General features: G+C 37.0%; 1 protein-coding gene across 1 annotated transcript in view; it reads left to right on the forward strand.

Annotated features, from left to right (window-relative positions):
* Positions 1-17,109, forward strand: part of LOC136838943 (FHF complex subunit HOOK-interacting protein 1B-like) — a 44,272-nt gene extending 27,163 nt beyond the window's left edge. The window contains 3 exon segments of the mRNA XM_067104637.1: positions 5,727-5,892; positions 6,328-6,451; positions 14,845-17,109. Coding sequence (XP_066960738.1) covers positions 5,727-5,892; positions 6,328-6,451; positions 14,845-15,028 — 474 coding nt within the window. The 3' untranslated portion in view covers positions 15,029-17,109.
* The last annotated feature ends 2,793 nt before the right edge of the window (positions 17,110-19,902 follow it).

Genomic DNA, 19,902 nt, shown 5'->3' on the forward strand with positions numbered 1-19,902 from the left:
ATGGTATATATTTAAAGGTTTTACTGTATAGCCTTTCCCACACTGTTATAAACACTTCCTATGCACTTAAACACTGTATTACTATTTTGATCTCCTATCACAGTAATATGCATAAAAAAAGATCGTCCCATATTTGTAATGTTTACGTTCTGAGAATCAGCTGACTGAAGCTGCTCACTACTAACGACAGAATTAGGAAAATAATTTTTTTAGTTGCCAAAAGAAACAAATTTATCAATGAAATTATTTTTAATTCTGTACATAAAAGATTATGATACAGTAATTCATATTTCATTGAGAGAGAGAGAGAGAGAGAGAGAGAGAGAGAGAGAGAGAGAGAGAGAGAGAGAGAGAGAGAGAGAGAGAGAGAGAGAAATGGTGTGTACTGTACAGCACAGTAGCTTGGGACGAGACTAAGTCTTGACAAGCTGGTGATGAGAGAGTATACAGTATCCTTGAGTTGCTTATGTATGAAATTCGGATTTTAATTATTTTTACAGTGATTTAAGATGAAACATCAACAGTGATAAGATATTCTCTTATGTACCACTCACGTGCCTTGTCCAGTGCCTGTATTACTATTTTGATCTCCTATCACAGTAATATGCATAAAAAAAAAAATCGTCCCATATTTGTAATGTTTACGTTTTGAGAATCAGCTGACTGGAGCTGCTCACTACTAACGAAAGAATTAGGAAAATAATTTTTAGTTGCTAAAAGAAACAAATTTGTCAATGAAATTATTTTTAATTCTGTACATAAAAGTTTATGATACAGTAATTCATATTTCATTGAGAGAGAGAGAGAGAGAGAGAGAGAGAGAGAGAGAGAGAGATGGTGTGTACTGTACAGCACAGTAGCTTGGGACGAGACTGTATACAGTATCCTTGAGTTGCTTACGTATGAAATTCGGATTTTAATTATTTTTACAGTGATTTAAGATGAAACATCAACAGTGATAAGATATTCTCTTATGTACCACTCACATGCCTTGTCCGAGTGCCTGTGGGTATATCTGAAGCTTCCAGTCCTTGCTGGCGTCGGTCTGCAAGCCGTTCTTCTCACGTAACATGATGAAACATCGCTGTTTTTCCGCAATATGGCTGCCGATATGGTGGTACTTTTTAATTTTAATTTTTCGATGAATATTTCTGAAAAATCCGCGATGCAGTGAAGCATCTTTTGTTTAACTTCATTTTGTACTGAATTATATGTCATAATGCAATGAACCAACAGTACTAGCAGATATTAATAATTATTAATGGAATTAATGAAATATTTGGGTCTTCATATATCGCGACTATTTTTGAAATTTCCGGAAAATCCGCTATATATTTTCTCTTATAATATACATACGTAATGGAAAAAATCCACGAAGTCGTGAATCCGCGATAGTTGAACCGCGAAGTAGCGAGGGTTCACTGTACACATCATATGCCAGAACTGGCTCAATGCAGGTGAGTGTTGCAGTCATGCTGTTACAGCATTTATATGTTCTATACAACATACAAATATGTGTCTCAGTAGCCTTTACTTCTCTCTCTCTAGCAAGGGGAATGAGGAGTGGTGACAAACTCGTATGTGGCTGACATGGTTTGTTGCTTGAACACATATAGTTCTCTTTGACTTCCATATATGCAATTAAGCCTTAAATGCCTAATGGACGTACCATACGTCGACGAAAATTGTCTGTTGGATGTCAAGTGGATGTACCATACGTCGACTAAAAATGCTTTTTTAAAATATTCGCGGAAAAATAATTATAGGCCTAGTTTGTGGAAGGTTTCAAATCACGCGCCTTGAGGGATGCTGGGAGTTCACGGATCAAGCTGTTGTTTTGTTTATAAGCGTCACCCAGACGCGCATGCGCGAATTCCCTCCTTCTCGTACCAGACAGCATCAGCGTCGGACCGTGCGAGAGCGATTTTTTGACGCATCCGTGTTTTGCAGAACTTTGGCGAGTGTTTGCGTATTTGTGCTGCAACAGGAGGTTTGCAGAGATGTCTCAAAGCCGTCAGGACTGTGAAAGGCGCATACTGCCTGTCGGTAGTGAGCGTGTGAGACGAGTTTTAGATTGGGATGCTGGAGAAGGACCCAGCAGACAAAGTGACCCAGCATCTCAGCGCCGTGTTGTTCGCCCACGTGTGACCGAAGGCAACCGAGGACCACATCCCGTGCCTTTTATGACCCCTAGGAAGCATCGGGGTGTCCTGAGGGGCATCCGTAAATTTTTGAAAAAAACTTTTTCCTTTGCTGAAAATCCTGGCATTTCTTGAGTCACCTTGTTGTAATTTTTTCGCTGTTTTATATTATTCATTACATAAAGTGTTATACATCAAAGTGTGTGCAATTTCATGTAGAATACAACAAAAAATAAATCATTCTTTTAGCTTTTAACAGTTTTGAAATATTTTCATTTAAATCACGATAACTGACAAAATTTTAACATTCGGTCAATTTTGACTCGACCGAAATGCTCGAAAAACGGAATCGTAAGCCAAAATTCTTACATTCTAGTAACAATCAATCATTTACCTTTATTCTGCAACAATTGGAAAGTCTCCCGCACAATATTTCGATTTATGGTGAATTTTTTTAAAAAACTTTTTCTTTCGCTCCGCAAAAAATCCTAGCATTTCTTGAGTCACATTGTCGTAATTTTTTCGCCGTTTTATATTATTCGTTACATAAAGTGTTATACATCAAAATGTGCACAATTTCATGTAGAATACAACAAAAAATAAATCATGCTTTTAGCTTTTACCATTTTTGAAATATTTTCATATAAATAATGGTAAATAGAAAAAAATCAACCTTCGGTCAACTTTAACTCGATCGAAATGCTCGAAAAACGCAATCATAAGCCAAAATTCTTACATTCTAGTAACAATCAATCCTTTACCTTCATTTTGCAACAAACGGAAAGTCTCTGGCACAATATTTCGATTTATGGTGAATTTTTGAAAAAAAACTTTTTCCCTCCATCCGCTCGCGCGAACTCCGCTAAAAATCCTAGCATTTCTTGAGTCACCTTGTCATAATTTTTTCACCGTTTTATATTATTCATTACATAAAGTGTTATACATCAAAATGTGCGCAAATTCATGTCGAATACAAAAAAAAAATAAATCATGCTTTTAGCTTTTACCATTTTTGAAATATTTTCATATAAATAACGATAAATATAAAAAAATCAACCTTCGGTCAACTTTAACTCGATCGAAATGGTCAAAAAATGCAATTGTAAACTAAAAAACTTACAGTCTAGTAATATTCAATCAATTTCCTTCATTTTGAAACAATTGGAAAGTCTCTAGCACAATATTTCGATTTATGGTAAATTTTTGAAAAAAACTTTTTTTTACGTCCGCGCTTTACGAATTCATGCATCATTTTGTGATAATATTTTCTCTGTGTTGCTTTAATCGTTTTACAATCTGTTATATACCAAAATCATCGCAATTTAGTGTACAATACAACTAAAAAAATTAACTCATTAGCTTTAACGTTTTGCTTTACAGCGATTTGTATACAATTATATACGAGTTTTTTTTTTTTTTCGCTGTCATATATTCTAATATTTATATATGATAATGATATTTTTTTCATTTCTGATGGTTGCATACTAAACTTCAGGCAATGAGAAAAAAAGGAGCCAAATATGAACTCTTAATCTTAAAAACTAAGCGTGCTGTGATTTTTTGAAAAAAACTTTTTTTCCGCTTCGGCGCTAGCTCCCGAACGCTGCCGGCATACGGGAGACGTTTTTGTAAATAGGGCTTCGGCGTTTAAGGGTTATTATCTCATGTTATATTGTATTTTAACCCAGTGGACTGGGTGTTAGATACTCACATATCTAACAACTCAGAGGCTTAAGCCCTCTTCCTTAGAACCCCAATTTCTAGGAAGAGTGATCAGGTGTGCCAAACCTCCAGTCGGTTCAGGATTCTCATACCTCCCTCCAAGTGTGAGTCTATCCTAATGTTAATACCGAAGGTTTGTTCCGCATATGAACAAATGACAAATTTGTAATTAATTTGTATTTTTCATAGCTAATAAACCTGAGGTTTTAACATTGACTGCCCACCTTTAGCCACCCCCCTCTTATGTCTTATCCTGGTTGGAAGAAAGACTGGTCTCTGACCCGCTTCCACCTCCTCTACATATCAGATGCCAGATGCCACAGATTCCTTGCATATACAATTTTTGATTGTTTTTAACTGGTTTCCTGCTGGTGCCAAAAGATTTATCCTAATGTTAAGACTTCAGGTTTGTTGGCTATGAAAAATACAAATTAATAAAAAATTTGACATTTTTCATCTTTCTCTTTTGGTAAACACCAAATCTGATAGCTAAATAAACCCATCAGAAAGGAAGTGAGCAGTACGTATCAAGTAGGGCTTTTTGGCTGTTTGTGGATGAGGAACAGCATCGCAAGGCCCTTTTCAGTTTTCTATACTTCCTCCAGAATATCAGCTTGTAGTCAACAAAGCTTTGGAGTTTGTTTTTTGAATGGCATTGGCAAGATAGCTCACAACTATGGAGCTATTTTCTCCTGGAAAGGAGGGAGTCCAGTAACATGCCTCAACGTCATGAGGCCTCTTGGATTCTTGACGCAGTGGGCTCTTAGATTAATAATCTAAGTTCATCCACACTTTCATGGATGATGAAGCCAGGAAAGAGAACACAGAATTCTTTGCTCAACCCACCAGACATGTTTTTAAATCATGAATGAAATGAATGACAGATTGATAACTGGTGTAAACTTGTTTTGAATCCTGGGATGCCCTGCACAAGTCTGACTCTAAGGAAGAAAACACAGGATAAGAATTGGTTCAATCTGTAGAACATTGGCAGGAAATGCACAGTGGAATTTATCATCTCTCAGTTCTTTAAGTTGGTGGGACTGAATCTGTTTCACACAGTAAAGGCTAATAGGATTGGTAGGTTTGTATAACAAACATGTTCAACACAAACCTGTTAATCATAGTGTCATTGCCCATCTCCCTTCCTGCACTCATTCAGTTCTCATTCCAAACATAATGAGGGATGATGTATCATTTGAGGATCAAGGCCTGCACAAAAAGAGTCTTCCCTCTATGGAAATAAGACAAAATACGAGTAAATGGTTTTGTATTAAAAAAAATTTTTGTCTTATAAAAAACATTGTATATATCAATATGACAGTGAGACAAATCGGAGTCATTTGATGCTTCAGTATTCCATGTGGACTTTGGCTTGTATATGTCAGATTTATTCCATGTGGACTCTGGCTTGTATATGTCAGATTTATTAAAAAGATTTTATTGGGTATTTTAATTGTGTACAGGCAGTCCCCGATCTATGACGGAGAGCCGTTCCTACGGCTTGTTGTAGTTTGAAATTCAGTGTAAATCGGAACAGTGAGTAATTGGCAGTCTAACATCATGTTTCCAGGATTATTTTGGAACTGCAGTAACGTTGGGTTTTCGGGTTTATGTCAGAACCACGGTAATGTCAGGTTTTTGGTGTTATGTCGGAACCGTGTCATAGCATTGGGTTTTTGGTGTTATGTCAGAACCAGATTTTTTGTGAATAATTTTTAATAGAGTCATAAGATTGGAACGGCGTAGGTCGAGACTGTCGTAAACTGGCGACTGCCTGTATTTTACTTTAGTTTCAGATTTTGTTTTCAATTATTCTTATGGTATTTTTTTTAATCTTATACACTAATTTTATTTTTCTAGGTGGTAAGTGGTTTGAAACAACGAATTGATAGCATTTTAGGTACTGAAGATGTATCACATCTTATTGAAGCTCGAACATGGTTCATAATGCATCTAAGTGTACCGCGATATGTACCTTCCACCCCAAACACACCATCGGCATCCCCAGACACATCTCTAGTCAGAGGTGAGTTAGCATACAGTGCATTGTAGGTAGTTATTGCAATTGATTCTTCCATCATTTTTGCTTCTTGACACCTTGTTATTGTTGGAACTTCCACCTCACTGCTGTTTCAATGACTGTTGAAATTTTTGTGTCAATCCTATTTTTGGATCATGCATCTTAAGATTTCATCGGTTCCTCTTCTCTCTACCCTCTTCTTCTTTTGATCCTTTTCCACCGGTCCTGTTCAAGAAATCTTGGAGTGTTCCTCTTGTGTAGAATTAGTAAAGAAATTCAATAAGAATATTCTGTTCATGATATTAACATTGCAATGCTTCCTGCTAAGATGGTCTGGCATTTTCAAGGGCCTGGGATCCTAATCCATTATTGCCCATTTATAGATGTGATTCTATTGGATAATTATGTGATAGTCTTTTATCATGATTTTTGTGCTTTTAGGTGAAGGGAAACGTCGTAGTCTGTCTCAAACTGTGTCTGCAATATTTCGTCGTACTACAAATAGTGATCGACCTTCAATAAAGGAAAGCCCATTAGAAAACCTTCCTGATGGTTCTGGTTATCGGTATGTTACTTATAAATGATCAAATTTTTGTTTATCTTTAAATGTCCATTATTTCAAAATTGAAATGAGCTTATCAGAATAAATAAATTTTGATAACTACTTCTGAAATTGAAGGAATATTCATCATGCTTTGAAATTTTATTTATTTTTTTGTGTAGGAAGGTTTAATTGCTTCTGATGCTATTCACAGTAATTTCTACTTGTATATCAATGTTACATTTGGCTAAGTATATATATGTACATATAATTGATGCCACATGCAGGTCTGGAAATATTAACTATCAACTTCCTGTGGCAGGTACAGAAAATGTTTGACATTTTCTATACCCTGAGCATTTGCTTGCCTTCCTCTTTCCAATATTTTGTTTTTCTAAATTGGCTGACCTTAAAGTTTGCCCAGTCATGGGTTTTGTTAATGTATACTATGTAGGCCAGTCTGTAAGGGTTAATATTTGGAACTTCATAAGTTCAATTCGGTTGCAATTGCTATTTCTGTGTTGAGCAGGCTCATATAATTACCATTTTATTGTTAGCTAGCTGACCAACCCGGTGCTTCCCGGGAGAACTGAATGACAACAGATAAACATTCTCTCTCTCTCTCTCTCTCTCTCTCTCTCTAAACTCTCTCTCTCTCTCTCTCTCTCTCTCTCTCTCTCTCTCTCTCTCTTCTCTCTCTCTCTGTATATAGATTTATTCTCTTTCTCTCTCTCTCTGTATATAGATTTATTATAGTCTGGCCCTCTGTAAACTGGCTTACTTGAGACCAGGCCCTAGCAGGACCACAGAAAATCCCGGACAACAGACATCACCCTTAAAAAAGACCCCTATGTAAACAAAGTCTTGCCAGCTTATTTCTCATATATATTGCTGTTATCAAAAGCAGAACAAAGCTTATGAATAATCACCTTCATTCATTAGGTTTAGTTCATTATGAAAATTCTGGCCTACTCCATAAGTATCTCACTGGAAATGCATACATTGTCAGGTCATTGCAGCTGAAACCACTTTAAATGTGTACTGTCGAGTGCTGATCTCCTGGCCTTTACAGAGTTTTCCAGTGCTTCAAACATTTCTGGCTTTCTTTCATTTTCAGAAAAAACCTAAAAATCTGCTGCTTTTATTTCTTGAGAGAGAGAGAGAGAGAGAGAGAGAGAGAGAGAGAGAGAGAGAGAGAAAAGTTTTGTGGAGAGAGAGAGAGAGAGAGAGAGAATTTAGTGGCATGCTTTCATAACACTATCCTCTCCATTGAGTGAAGGGTGAATAAAGATTTATTTTCTTATTTATGGAAGTCACCTTTGAAAATTAGCAAATTTTGAAAAAGTAATCAACTGTAATGCAACCCGTAATGATTGTGTGTTAGTTACGGTAACTGACCTGGACAAACAGCTGTTTCTCTATTTGATTGTTTATGTCAGTACTTGCTGTTGTTTACGCTGGGGTCTCACACACAATAGTAAGTGGTTGTTAATTATAAGTCACAGTGTTGGTAAGCCTGATTTAATGTATGAAGATTTGCATTTAACCTAATGAACTTTGGCGTCTAGGCCTATTTATTAGTTAAAAGCTAACTTGGATGTACAGTAGACTCCAGTATTTGCAGGGTTAGGGACCTCAACCACCTGCAGTTAGCTAAAATTCACGAATACTTGAGACCCTCCCCCCCCTTGAAATGCTTATAACTGCCTATTTTAACAGTTCAAACACCAAAAATACCTTAAACTATCATCCTAAAACACTTCAATATCATTTCAAAGTCTTCTTACAAAATTACCCTTAAAAATATATGGCTTACAGCTATGAGTGAACACTCCTACAAGTGTTACTCTTACCAAGGCACAAGGTAGTCAAGTTACCCTTATATTCAGGCATGCACATACTATTTCATACAGTATTCAAGCCTTACCGTTTTGTTTTAAACGTAGGTAGGGGAAACATTGTTATATAGTTTGCCGTTTTAAACATAGATAGGGATAACATTGGTATATAGTTTGGCAAACTTTTTTTTAAGAAAAAAATACATTTATTGATATTTTGCTGTGTTTACATTAATGTTAGTATTTGAAAATTAGTAAATCATTTTTTTTATCATAAAAAATGATGCAAGTTTTTTATTTGAATTTCCAAAACCAGCTTCTTTATTTTAGCTTATGTGCCAGTTGGAATAGTTCCAGTATGCATTTGTAGACTTGTAAAGTTTTTCTGTTTAGTGTGGTCCATTTACTTTTGTCTCATAATCTGCTTTTTCATGATAAAACTATTACATTTCAGGTTTTGCTTATCCTTTATACTTTATTCTTTGACAAAGCTGGAATACATGCTAACTGTATGCATTTATTTGAACCTGAGTACACAATGAATTTGGAGTTATATTCCACAAAAAATTTTCGAATAGTAGGTGAATCTGTGAATACAGGCACAGAAAACCTAGCATAATGTAATCCACTGAAAATACATCTCATGCTATACATGACGTATAAGATGAAATCATGTTTTTGGACGAAATTTTAATAATCGCATGATACACGAGATCGGAAGATACACAAATATACAGTATATGCAAATGATGGTTCTTTTGTATGCTGTATATTTTTTAGTTTCACAGAATGTCTTCATTTGGAATAAACTGTGCTTGTGTATTTACAGAGCAAGCTTCAGTTACAAAATCTGAAAAAATCCAAAAACTGAAGCAGGTGGCCACGCCCTTGTAGATGCTGAAGAACTAATGGCGGCTGAGTCAAAAATGTCCTAGACCATGGGAGTTCCCAGACCATGGAGTGCCATATTTTGAGGCTGGACTGTATATCTAACTTATTTTACTTTGTTGTTTCGTACTTATTTTTGTTTTTACTGCTGTATTCTTTTTCCATTCCTGGGCTGCTTTCCCTATTCTGTTTCCAACTAGGGTTGTAGCTTGGGTAGTAATGGTAATGATAGTGAGAAATATGAAGCACCTAACCTTTTGAGAGATGAATTGAAGGATTAACAAGATTACTTACAACGTCTTCAGAGGATTCTCAGGTAGTCCATATACTATAATTCAAATGGCCCAAATAATCCTTCCTTAGTAATTGTCTCCTTCGGGAAACAAGGTTGTTTCATAAGTCTCCCTGGGAGAAAGTGTAACAATCTCCTGTCTTTTTATGAGGTCAGAGGAAGTAAATAAAAATTAATTTTTTATTTTGTACTTTTGCCCTTACATTTCTTTAGAGGGAGACAGTAGTGCAAATAGTAAGCCTTCATGTATAAAAGTTGTCCCCCCTTCACTGAAAGCATAGAGACAACCAATATGTTTTCCATAGCAGAAGGTTGTGAGCAACATCACACGTTGTCCTGACTTTTAAATATTATCAGCACACACACACACACACACACACACACACACACACACACACACACACACACACACACACACACACACACACACACACACACACACACACACACACACACACACACACACACACACACACACACACACACACACACACACACTCTCTCTCTCTCTCTCTCTCTCTCTCTCTCTCTCTCTCTCTCTCTCTCTCTCTCTCTCTCTCTCTCTCTCTCTCTCTCTCTCTCTCTCTCTCCAGTCCGGGATATATTCTGGTTTTAATCTGTCGGTGGAGTCCCAGGTGACTTTCCTGTCCACTGTCAGCTGATACGCTTTCTGTGTTGTTGTGTGTGGTGTGGTCCCAAGTAGGCTGGAGAGAGGGGGCCTTGTATGTGTCTATTCTTTTGAACACATACTTTTCTGTTTTAAGGTCTTGGGACGTATTCTTTTCTTGCTACGTCATATGTTGTCTTCACTGGCATGATGTTTTCCAGTGCTCTGTGGACATCTGGAAGAGTCATGGGCTCTGTTGTGTCTTGAAAAACATCTGCCGGTATTGTCAATGCTTGGCTGTAGAGTGCTTCTGCCGCTGATGTGTTGAATACTGCGTTTGGGGGTGTTCTAAATCCCAGTAAGACCCATAGTAATTCCTTTCTCCAACTCATGCCTTGACATCTGGCGGTGGGTGCTGATTTGAGGGAGCGGTGCAGCTGCTCCACCATGCTGTTCGCTGTTCTGCGAATGAGTTTTGTCCCGAGGCTGGTGGCAAGGGAGCTCCATAAGGTGGAAGTGAAGTTAACTCCTCTGTCGCTCGTTATGTACTGCGGTACTCCATGCCTGCTGACGCAGTCTTATTAGTGCGTTCACACAACTTTCTGCTGTCTGCTGCCTTACAGGTATTGCTTCTGGCCACCTGGTGTTCCTGTCAATGATCATGAGGAGATACCTGTACCCCTCGGAGGGTGGCAAGGGTCCCACAATATCGACGTGGATGTGGGCCAATTGTTGCTGTGTTGCCTAGAATTCTCCTACCCGTCTCTGTGTGCCTCATTATTTTTGATGTTTGGCATGGAAAGTATTCTCTTGTCCACTTTTTGATGTCCACTTTCATTCCCCACCAGATGTACTGCTCCAACAACACAAGCACATGAAAGATGAGTTTGTTTCAAACAGTCTACTGTACATACATCATAGACAAACAAATGATGAGCCTTCAGTAATTATGATTTATCTCATTAGAATAGCCAAGGCTACACTTAGACCTTATGCTCACAAACTGTTCAATCACAAGATTTTATTATATGTATAGTTGCATTGCATGCATATAAAAATATATGCATCCTTAAACTGAGGTATAAGATTTAATATTATTTACTGTTAGGACTTGTAGCATAGACCAATGAGCTAGGCCTATGCTACTGATTCACCGATATTATATTTGACTGGCCATATTTTCAGCACATTCATTCCAGTTCAGTCAATATTAAATTTTTATTGTAGCCTTTATTTATTCATTCTGAGTATCGTTCAGGTGCCCAACATTGAAAAAAAAATCTAAATCTAGGCTTGCCTTTTATGCCATATGTTTGGCATCAACACTCTTAAGGATGACAGAAATGAGTGGGATTTAAAACTTTTGTTCAATAAATTATTTGGCTAATTAGTCCCAGAAGTGCCCAGTCACCAAGCTGTTATAATGATTTGTATGTTTGAGAAAAAATTTTATAAATATGCAGATTATTCTAAAAAGAAAACTACAGTACCATTGCCATTAACTGAAATTTTTCCCGCCATCCAGCCAGTGGTGCAATGGCTGTTCCATTCACTTCTCCCAGACCCCAAACAGCCTCATAAACAACATTATTTCATCCTATTTTTAATGTTAACCTACTCATGTACTGTACATGCAAGAAATGATTAAAATGTATAATTTTTATTTGACTTGCATAGCCAGATGTCTTTTTATTTAACTACAGTGAGCCTTCAGTTGTCCAGACTAATAAGGTAAGGGCCCATTAGATAATGGCAAAATCTGAATAAGGGCAAATAAGAAAATCTAGGGGTGTTCAAGGGCAACTCCATATCCTTCCTCACCTAACCTTGTCAGTATAACAACTATAAACACTCAATATGCTTATAGCAACAACTATCACTTTGAACTGAAAAATTTATGCAAAAGTCAAATTATCCATTTTTTTCCATATTTGTAACAATATACTGCACTGCATATATACAATATGAAAAAAAGATAACCCCTTCTTTTTTTTCTCTAATAAATGACACAATTCAGTAGGCAGGTAGCCTACCTAATAAATTGTGCATACCTTGGTTTTATGACCATTAATGTATTTTTATACAACTATCTTACCAGTTGTTACCATATTGTGTTACCATACACAAGATACAAAATGTGTACAGTATTGTGAATTGTTGACCTAGGTTAGGTATTACATTCACAGTATCCATTTGCACGAGTCATACATTTTACTTACTGAATTCATTTATACTGTATTATTATCCTGTTATATCATCATCGTAATATGTATGTATATACATTGAGTAATGTTTACGTTCAGGAATCAGATGACAAAACCTGCTAGCGAAAGAATTAGGAGAATAATCTTTAGGTTGCTAAAAGAAACAAATGTATTACTAGAATTATTATTTTATTTTTGTGTATAAATGTAAAACTGGTATACAAAGGTAAACTAACATAATTTATGTTAAAGTAAAATCCCTCAAAATCGCAAAACGGCTGTTTCCTAATTCGTTTGTTTACTCTCATTCAGTGTTGTTAATGTCATTTCTATGGTGAGTGGTTGTTAATTATATTAGATGGTTATGAAAATGAAATTCATTCTGTAAGTAAAGACTATTTTTATTTTTTACTTTCATTTATGTAACAAGAAAGGATTACTGAGGAAAAGAGGTTAGCCTAATATTATCTTGGCTATCGAAAAAGCAGCTTGCATGATACATGAGATATGTAGACGAGGAAATCACGATTATGGGACAAACTTTTATGTCACAGGATACCAGAGATTGAATGATAGATACACGAATATACACAGCATATTTCATATGTTTACTCATTTTGCCCTATCATGGAAACTATGTGTAAAGCATCCTGTGTTTACAGATTCAGTACATTTGCCATCTCTCAGTGACAGTTAACTGTGCAAAGCAAATTAATTTTATGAACACTACCTAAAGTATTTGATAATATTCTGTTTTATTAGAATTAATTTTTCATTTCACCTCATAATATCACGAAAGCTATACTTGTATGCCTGTGTGAGCGTGTTTGTGTGTTTATACATCTACATGTGGCATTTCATCCATGTTGACAGTACCATCTCTACGTAGTGTTTGCGTATATGTGTGCTTGTTTCATAGCACTGTATCACGTTTTTAATTTTTATTTTTTTTGCTTTGCTTGATATACTTTAGAGTATTTCATTACAAGTTTAGTTTATCACATATCATAACAGTAAACGAGAATTTTTTATCACTGCTGATATTTCATCTGAGTTCTCTCTCTCTCTCTTTTTTTTCTTTGTGCTTGATGTATTTCATTACAGGCTACAGTGCAACATTATACATATCCTTTAATAAAATGTGAAAAAACATGCATGTAAAAACACAAAACAAAACAACCTCTAGCAAGTTCACCAACACCAGTGAATGAGTTGTGTGTACGTACATTCCGTACGCATGACTGTGTTTTTCTTTTCGGTTGAAAAATAAAAAGTGAGAAAATACAGTCAAAGTATAAGTGAGAATAGCATAAAATATAAATTTAAAAAAACATAAGCTTAACAAAACTGAACAAAACAAGCTCTAGCAAGTTCACTGATGCCAGGGAATGAGTGCTTGCGTACGTACTACCCTACATACAAAAATGCATTTATCTTTTGGGTTGTGAAAATAAAAAAATTGAGAAAATATAGTAAAAATACAAATGAGAATAGGGGAAAATATAAATAAAAAATTCATAAACGTAACAACACGAAACAAAACGCTCTAGCAAGTCAGACGTCTACCTAGCCCATCTTCACCCATCCAACCCGGCATCCCCACCCCCTCCCAGCCAGGGACACTGCTCCCCTGCTCCACCCACCTTCCAAAACAACCTCCTTCATCTACACATCATTACTGAACCTCTTCAACTGTGGCACCCAGCCATCTGGAAACTTCTCCCTGCCTCCCCCACCCCCAAAACCCTTTCTCAGTCTGTTTATGAGTGTAAGCCATGTTACCAACATTTTCTTGAGTGCCATGCGGCATTGCCAACCATCAAAGAACAGTTTTTCAAATTTTTTGAAATTATATATATCATATCTTTGGGGACCTTGGTCCTTCATCCGAGTGTATTGGATAATGGCGATCCAGGTGATTGAAGGATTACTGTAGAGTGAGATAGAAATAATTATGTAAAGCCTGTTGTTCATTCTCACTTGACCTGAGTAGACTATTGTTAGAAGCTTGCCATTCATGTGCTTGTATTGTTATATTACTGGTGTATTACTGGTGTTTGTGATCTAATAGGTGGTGTGAGAGTTTTTTGTATATAGAAGCATTCAGGTGTAGTATTGCTGAAGAAAGAGTATGCATTTTTATCACAGCAAGCCTACAATATTGGAAACATTGATTTTGGCCAATTGAGAATAGCCATGCTACTTGCCACATCTACCTAAAACCTATGTTGGTGAGTGGACACATGGAAAGAAATAGAAATAGACAATAGTCTACCACATTTAATCAGATGTAAGAACATCATAAAAGTAAAAGGTGTTACTTGTCTGTCAAAAACATATTAAGAAAATATATTTCTGATACAAGATTATTAGAGGTTTTGTAAAACTTTATGAAGGTTATCTGTTATTAGTTTTGAGCTTGGAATTTCTAGCTATTTCACAGGAACGAGTTTCTTCCAGGTTATCACATTTGTTGTGGTTATCTGATTTTAAGTAGAACAAATAATAATTATTTCTGTGTCAAGTTATTTCAGCAAATAGGTGTTATATTGATTGACTTTATATTGATTCTTAATTTTTTTTTCAAGGTATGTGAAGCGAGCCTCTGTATCAAGTGTGGATGCAAATACTCTGGCGGGCCCTGCAATGCAGAAACGTCATGCCGCTAGATGTGCTGTCTTGCTGAGAGATTGGCTGCTAGAGCTGTCTGCTCTAGCACAAGAACATATGGTGGCAGTGCCAAGTTTAGAATTTAGATTTCCTTCTAGTTGACGATGACTCTTGTCAGATATCACATAACTTTTGGTAAAATTTTAATTGTTGAACTGTATTACTAACAGTTCTAATTTTTAAAATATTGTAATATTGTTTATTAATGTAAAGTTACTATATTTCAGTTTCTGAAATTTCACTATTTAAATGATAAAGCATTTATCTTACTTATCGTTAGGAACTTTTAGGTGTTTGAAAGAATGAAGGGGTCATTTTTTGCTTGTAGCTTCTTCATATTTTTGTGTGGTTCATATGATTATGCTGTAATGTACTGTACTTTCATGTACCAGGAGAACATGTATGATATACTTGCTCACCTACAAAGTGTTCTATGCAATTTTATATTTCTAGATTTTTTGCAAGTTCATTCCTGTTCTTTTCCTCAAGTCCTGGAAATGAAGATCAGGCAGCGAGAATTCAGTAACTTTTGTCAGCCTCTCATCAAATTCTGAAGTAATTATAGTTGATACCACTGAAATATTTAAAGTAAAGACAAAAAAGATTTTGCTATGAAGTTAGTGCAGTGCTGTACAGAAATGGAAACTGTCAGATATTTATGTACTTGGTTCTGGAATTTTCCGTAAAACAGAAATGTTCCTAGCTTTTTTTAAGAGGAATATTTAAATCTAGTTGTTCAGATATAGAAGTGTTGTGGGTGTGTTTGTGTACACATACATGATTGTGTTGGCAACTTTTCATGCTTGTGTGTGTGTGTGTATGTATGCTTGTCTCGGGGTCTGTTTCAATTTTACGTTAGAATAATTGAACTGCAAAGTCTTGCTTTAATACAAATTTTCATAATAAAATTTATTATTTGGATACTTCCCTACTGTTAAAGATAGCTTATATCTCCGTGCTGGTAGGCAAGTTGGCACTCAACATGTTTACAAAACCAAAAAAATAGTTTGTTTTCGTAGCTATTAACCATCTTTTAACAGTACAGCAATGCAGAATAAAGCATGGAACTCTAACCTTGAAAGTAGACAGCAAAAAATTCCTAACTCTTACTATCTCAGGGGTACAAGTGCTAAATTCCTCTAGAACGGCACCTAGAGCAATACATAAATAGATGCATCTGATACAGGGCCATGGGTGCTCTCCACTTGATTAAGGATAGAATCTGTGATATCTTGAAAATCCCCTCATTGGGAGGAGATAGTTGAGCATCTCCAAGCTGTTAAGTGTAGGATGTGGAGGTTAGTGGGACTGCATGGAATTTGGTATTTTGAGTCGATTTCTCCTTAATGGAAGAATATGAGAAACATTTACCAAGAGAGCTAGAAAGTGTGAAAATCTTTCCCTCTGAGGCTAATATGGCTCTACTGGAGTCAATGAGCTTTACTCATACCCAAAATTTGTTCAACACTTTCCTTAGAGTAGATAAAGGGGAAAGGCTTATATGAGTCTGTATCAGGCCAAACTTGAAGAAACGCATCCACTGCTCGAGGGTCCTCAAAGGAGTAGTAGTAAAGTGGTCATTCTTGTTCATCCACATGCTAATAAGTCCACATTTGAGTGCTCCTCCAATTCCACAGTGAGTGTCAGGCTCGCAGATGTAATGACCTCGCTGAAGGCAGTTTAGTCCTTCCTGAATCCTCACTTGCCAAAGAACATTGTCCTGCCACGAAGTTAACTAGTGAACCAATATTCTGTTGTTCATTTTTTTGCCCAAGGAAGCAGTCTTTCCGTTATGACTTAGTTTCAGACCAGGTGTTTGTATTATAGAAACTCATCCATATAACCAAGAGTACGAGCTCTTGAGATAAACCTACTAGGAATCTTTGATGGTCTTTCCACCACCCTGATTTCTCTGTTAGGTTTACCAGGTGTAGTGTTGACCATTCTATGGTGTATTGTAAGTCAGTAATGACACTTGTCATAACTCTTTGCTTGCGTTACAAGACAGAGGGAAAAACAAAACCTGGATGTAGGTTTAAGAATACATACTCTTTTTCTTGTAGTTTCGGTGTTCCTCCTATAGAACCTGGCAACAATGATGGTCCTAGATTTACTTAAAAGTTTAAAGAATGTTTACTGTAAGTTGCAATCTGTTATGCTGAGACTGTAATTGTACCTGATTATTCTGACAAATTCTCTAGTGAGGCCATGTTTTCTAACAAAGACAGCCATTGCCATGTAGGAAGCCTCCTTAAGGGCTGAAATTCTTTGAGAAGCAATAAGTGCCTATTTGTCTTCCGACAGTAAAGCCTAGATAGCTAGATAAATAATGGTGAGTTGGGGAAGTTGACTGCAAACCATAATGCACAGAGACTGAACCAGGTAAAGCAACCGATTCATGGCCTTTGAAATAATGTTGACAGAGTTGGACAACTTGAATTAGTCAACTCAGTAGAAAAAAATTCTTGTTTCTAAAATAAAACACCATCTGCCTAGGGGCAACAAATTCCTTGTGAATATGTGAGGCGCTCTACTGTACACGAGACGAAACAAAGTGCTTTGAACAGCAATACCTACCCTTCAGATACACATTGGAGGAACTTGCGTGACTGAGGATGTACTGGCATGAGGGAAATGCATCCTGCATGTCCACTGAAACATCCAATCATTCGTTGGAAAGTCAATAAAACCATGCTGGAAATAACCAAAAAGAATGGGGACAGTCACATAAAGTTGCCCAGTCTCAATGTGTCCAACACTGGGTTCCAATCTCCAGTTACTTATGACATTAGGAAAAGTCAGAGATAAAATGCCAGTGAATTACTGACACCTGCTCCTTCACATTCTCTCTAATTACAACCTCTTGCTGAAGAATGAGATACTACAGCTGGAGAAGAGACAAAGGCATGGCTATGGGAGGCTAAGCCAGTGCAACTAGCCTCCTACCGGAAGTTGTGGGTTTAACAGATCCCTGAAAAGTACAAAATACCTGTGAAAAAGAGGTACAACTTGTACCAATATATACTCCCTTAACACCTTGAAGTGAGGCGGGTTTTGAAGGCGACCTGAAGGAGAAACGAAAACAGCTGCCATCTCCTGTACAGAGTAAGCCTTCTATAACAGATAGGAGCATAAGTGTTCTCACCTCTTCAAAACTGAGTTAGTATAAGCATGAGAACATTTGTCTGCCGCCTTAGAAATGGCTTGGACCACCAAGTCAAAAACTCTTAACACACTTCGTTACTAAAATCTTGCTGACGCCACAAACTCCTTGAAGCTGGCACCACAAACATAATTAGCATGCGCCTCAGCCTCCCAAAGCTGGCACAGAGAAGAGGCAATCATACTGAGCAAGTTCCAGACAGCAATCTCCATCTCATCTCGTCCAAAGCACTTGTCAGTCTCAAGTACATCTCTTCAAAGGAAGGAGACTGGCAAAGAAAACAGAATCTTTGACCAAAGATGGGTAAGTGCTGGTAAAGTGCCTGTATCATAAGAGGTGGTTTTCCACAACTTCAAAAAACCGGGAAGACAAACACTGCAGACTTAAAAGAAGCTTTGTTCTCCAGAGTATGAAGAAATTTACAAAACACACTCTTATTGAAGGAGAAAGCTTGGGTTTTGCAAATACTTTATGGCCGCCTAAAAACTCAAAGATAACTGAGGTGTGTTCTCTACATGGCCTCTTTCCTCCACTAAATGAGAATAAAGTGAAGCGCAATGCAAACACCAACAAACCAAGGATTCTGCCAATTTAAAATCTTCATCCAGAGGAGGAGCTAGGGCAAATGCGTGCGACACCAGGTGACATCCTGCAGCAAATTGGCTATTCAGTGAAAGGGGAGAGCGGGAAATGCAGTTTGAAGAGATTCACCTAAGTTGACACAAATCGGCTGAGCAAAAGAAAACAACGTGCCAACAGGCACCAAAGAAAACAGGAAATGTTGGGAGGAGGGGGAAAGAGGAGTGACAGCCAACACTCCCGCCTCATCTGAATGCCACTCAGCAGACTTGAAAGCATTCTCATACAACACATCCTCTGAAAGCTAAGTAGCTAGAATAATATCTAGCTTTGGAAACAACAGAAGATCATGTAACCATGGTAGGATTGGAAAGAGAAACATTATTAGAGGCAGAAGTAAGAAATTTGTCAGTAGCTGAAGAAACTGCATGTACAGAACAAACAGGTGCATTTTGGATGAGAAAGAGTCAGTGTGACATCAGAATAAGTACAGCTCACTACAGATACATTATTGTTAAGAACACTGCTTATACCTATATAATTAGTCCTATTGGTGCTAACAACCTCATACTAGATGCCGATGATGGTAGAAGTCAGATATGTTGCGAAGATTAACTTTCCAAAATGATCTTTAGGCCAACGCATTAAATGAAACTCAGAACGTGAAAAATGGGAGGCAGGTGACGGAGGGCACAGAACCGCATCGCATTGAGAACTGACCTGATTCTGTGGCAGCACACACTTCCAACTGTCACAAAGCAGTCCTAAGCTTGGGCTAAAGACAGGCAAGGCACTGACATCTTACCTCTTACAGAGGAACACGAACTTGATCGCACACTATGGATTTTCCCAGAATGGTTGGTAACATAAATTCAGATAAACCTTTTAATGACCAAAATAAGGTTTATGTCCTTTTCTAACTTCTCAGTATGCTTTTCCTGAACCAAAGGAGGGCAGAAGGCAGAGTTAAAGAGAGATTCTCTGTACTAGCTAAAGCATTAACAGAGGAAAAAGCCAAAGACTGACAAAAGAAAATTACAGACAAAGGACCCGGCGAAGGGGAGAAATAACAGGTTTATGAACTTACCTAACTATTTGCTTTTGCAATCTAATTGCTTCCCTTCTTTTTTTGTACTAACAAACTTAAGCATAAAGTCCTTCGAAAATTGCTACTTTCCTCACATCTATTTCAAGATCACATTTTAAACCCCTGCACAAACAGTGTGGCTATCTG

This window comes from Macrobrachium rosenbergii, chromosome 5 (genome assembly GCF_040412425.1).
Source record: "Macrobrachium rosenbergii isolate ZJJX-2024 chromosome 5, ASM4041242v1, whole genome shotgun sequence".
NCBI classification, from domain to species: domain Eukaryota; kingdom Metazoa; phylum Arthropoda; class Malacostraca; order Decapoda; family Palaemonidae; genus Macrobrachium; species Macrobrachium rosenbergii.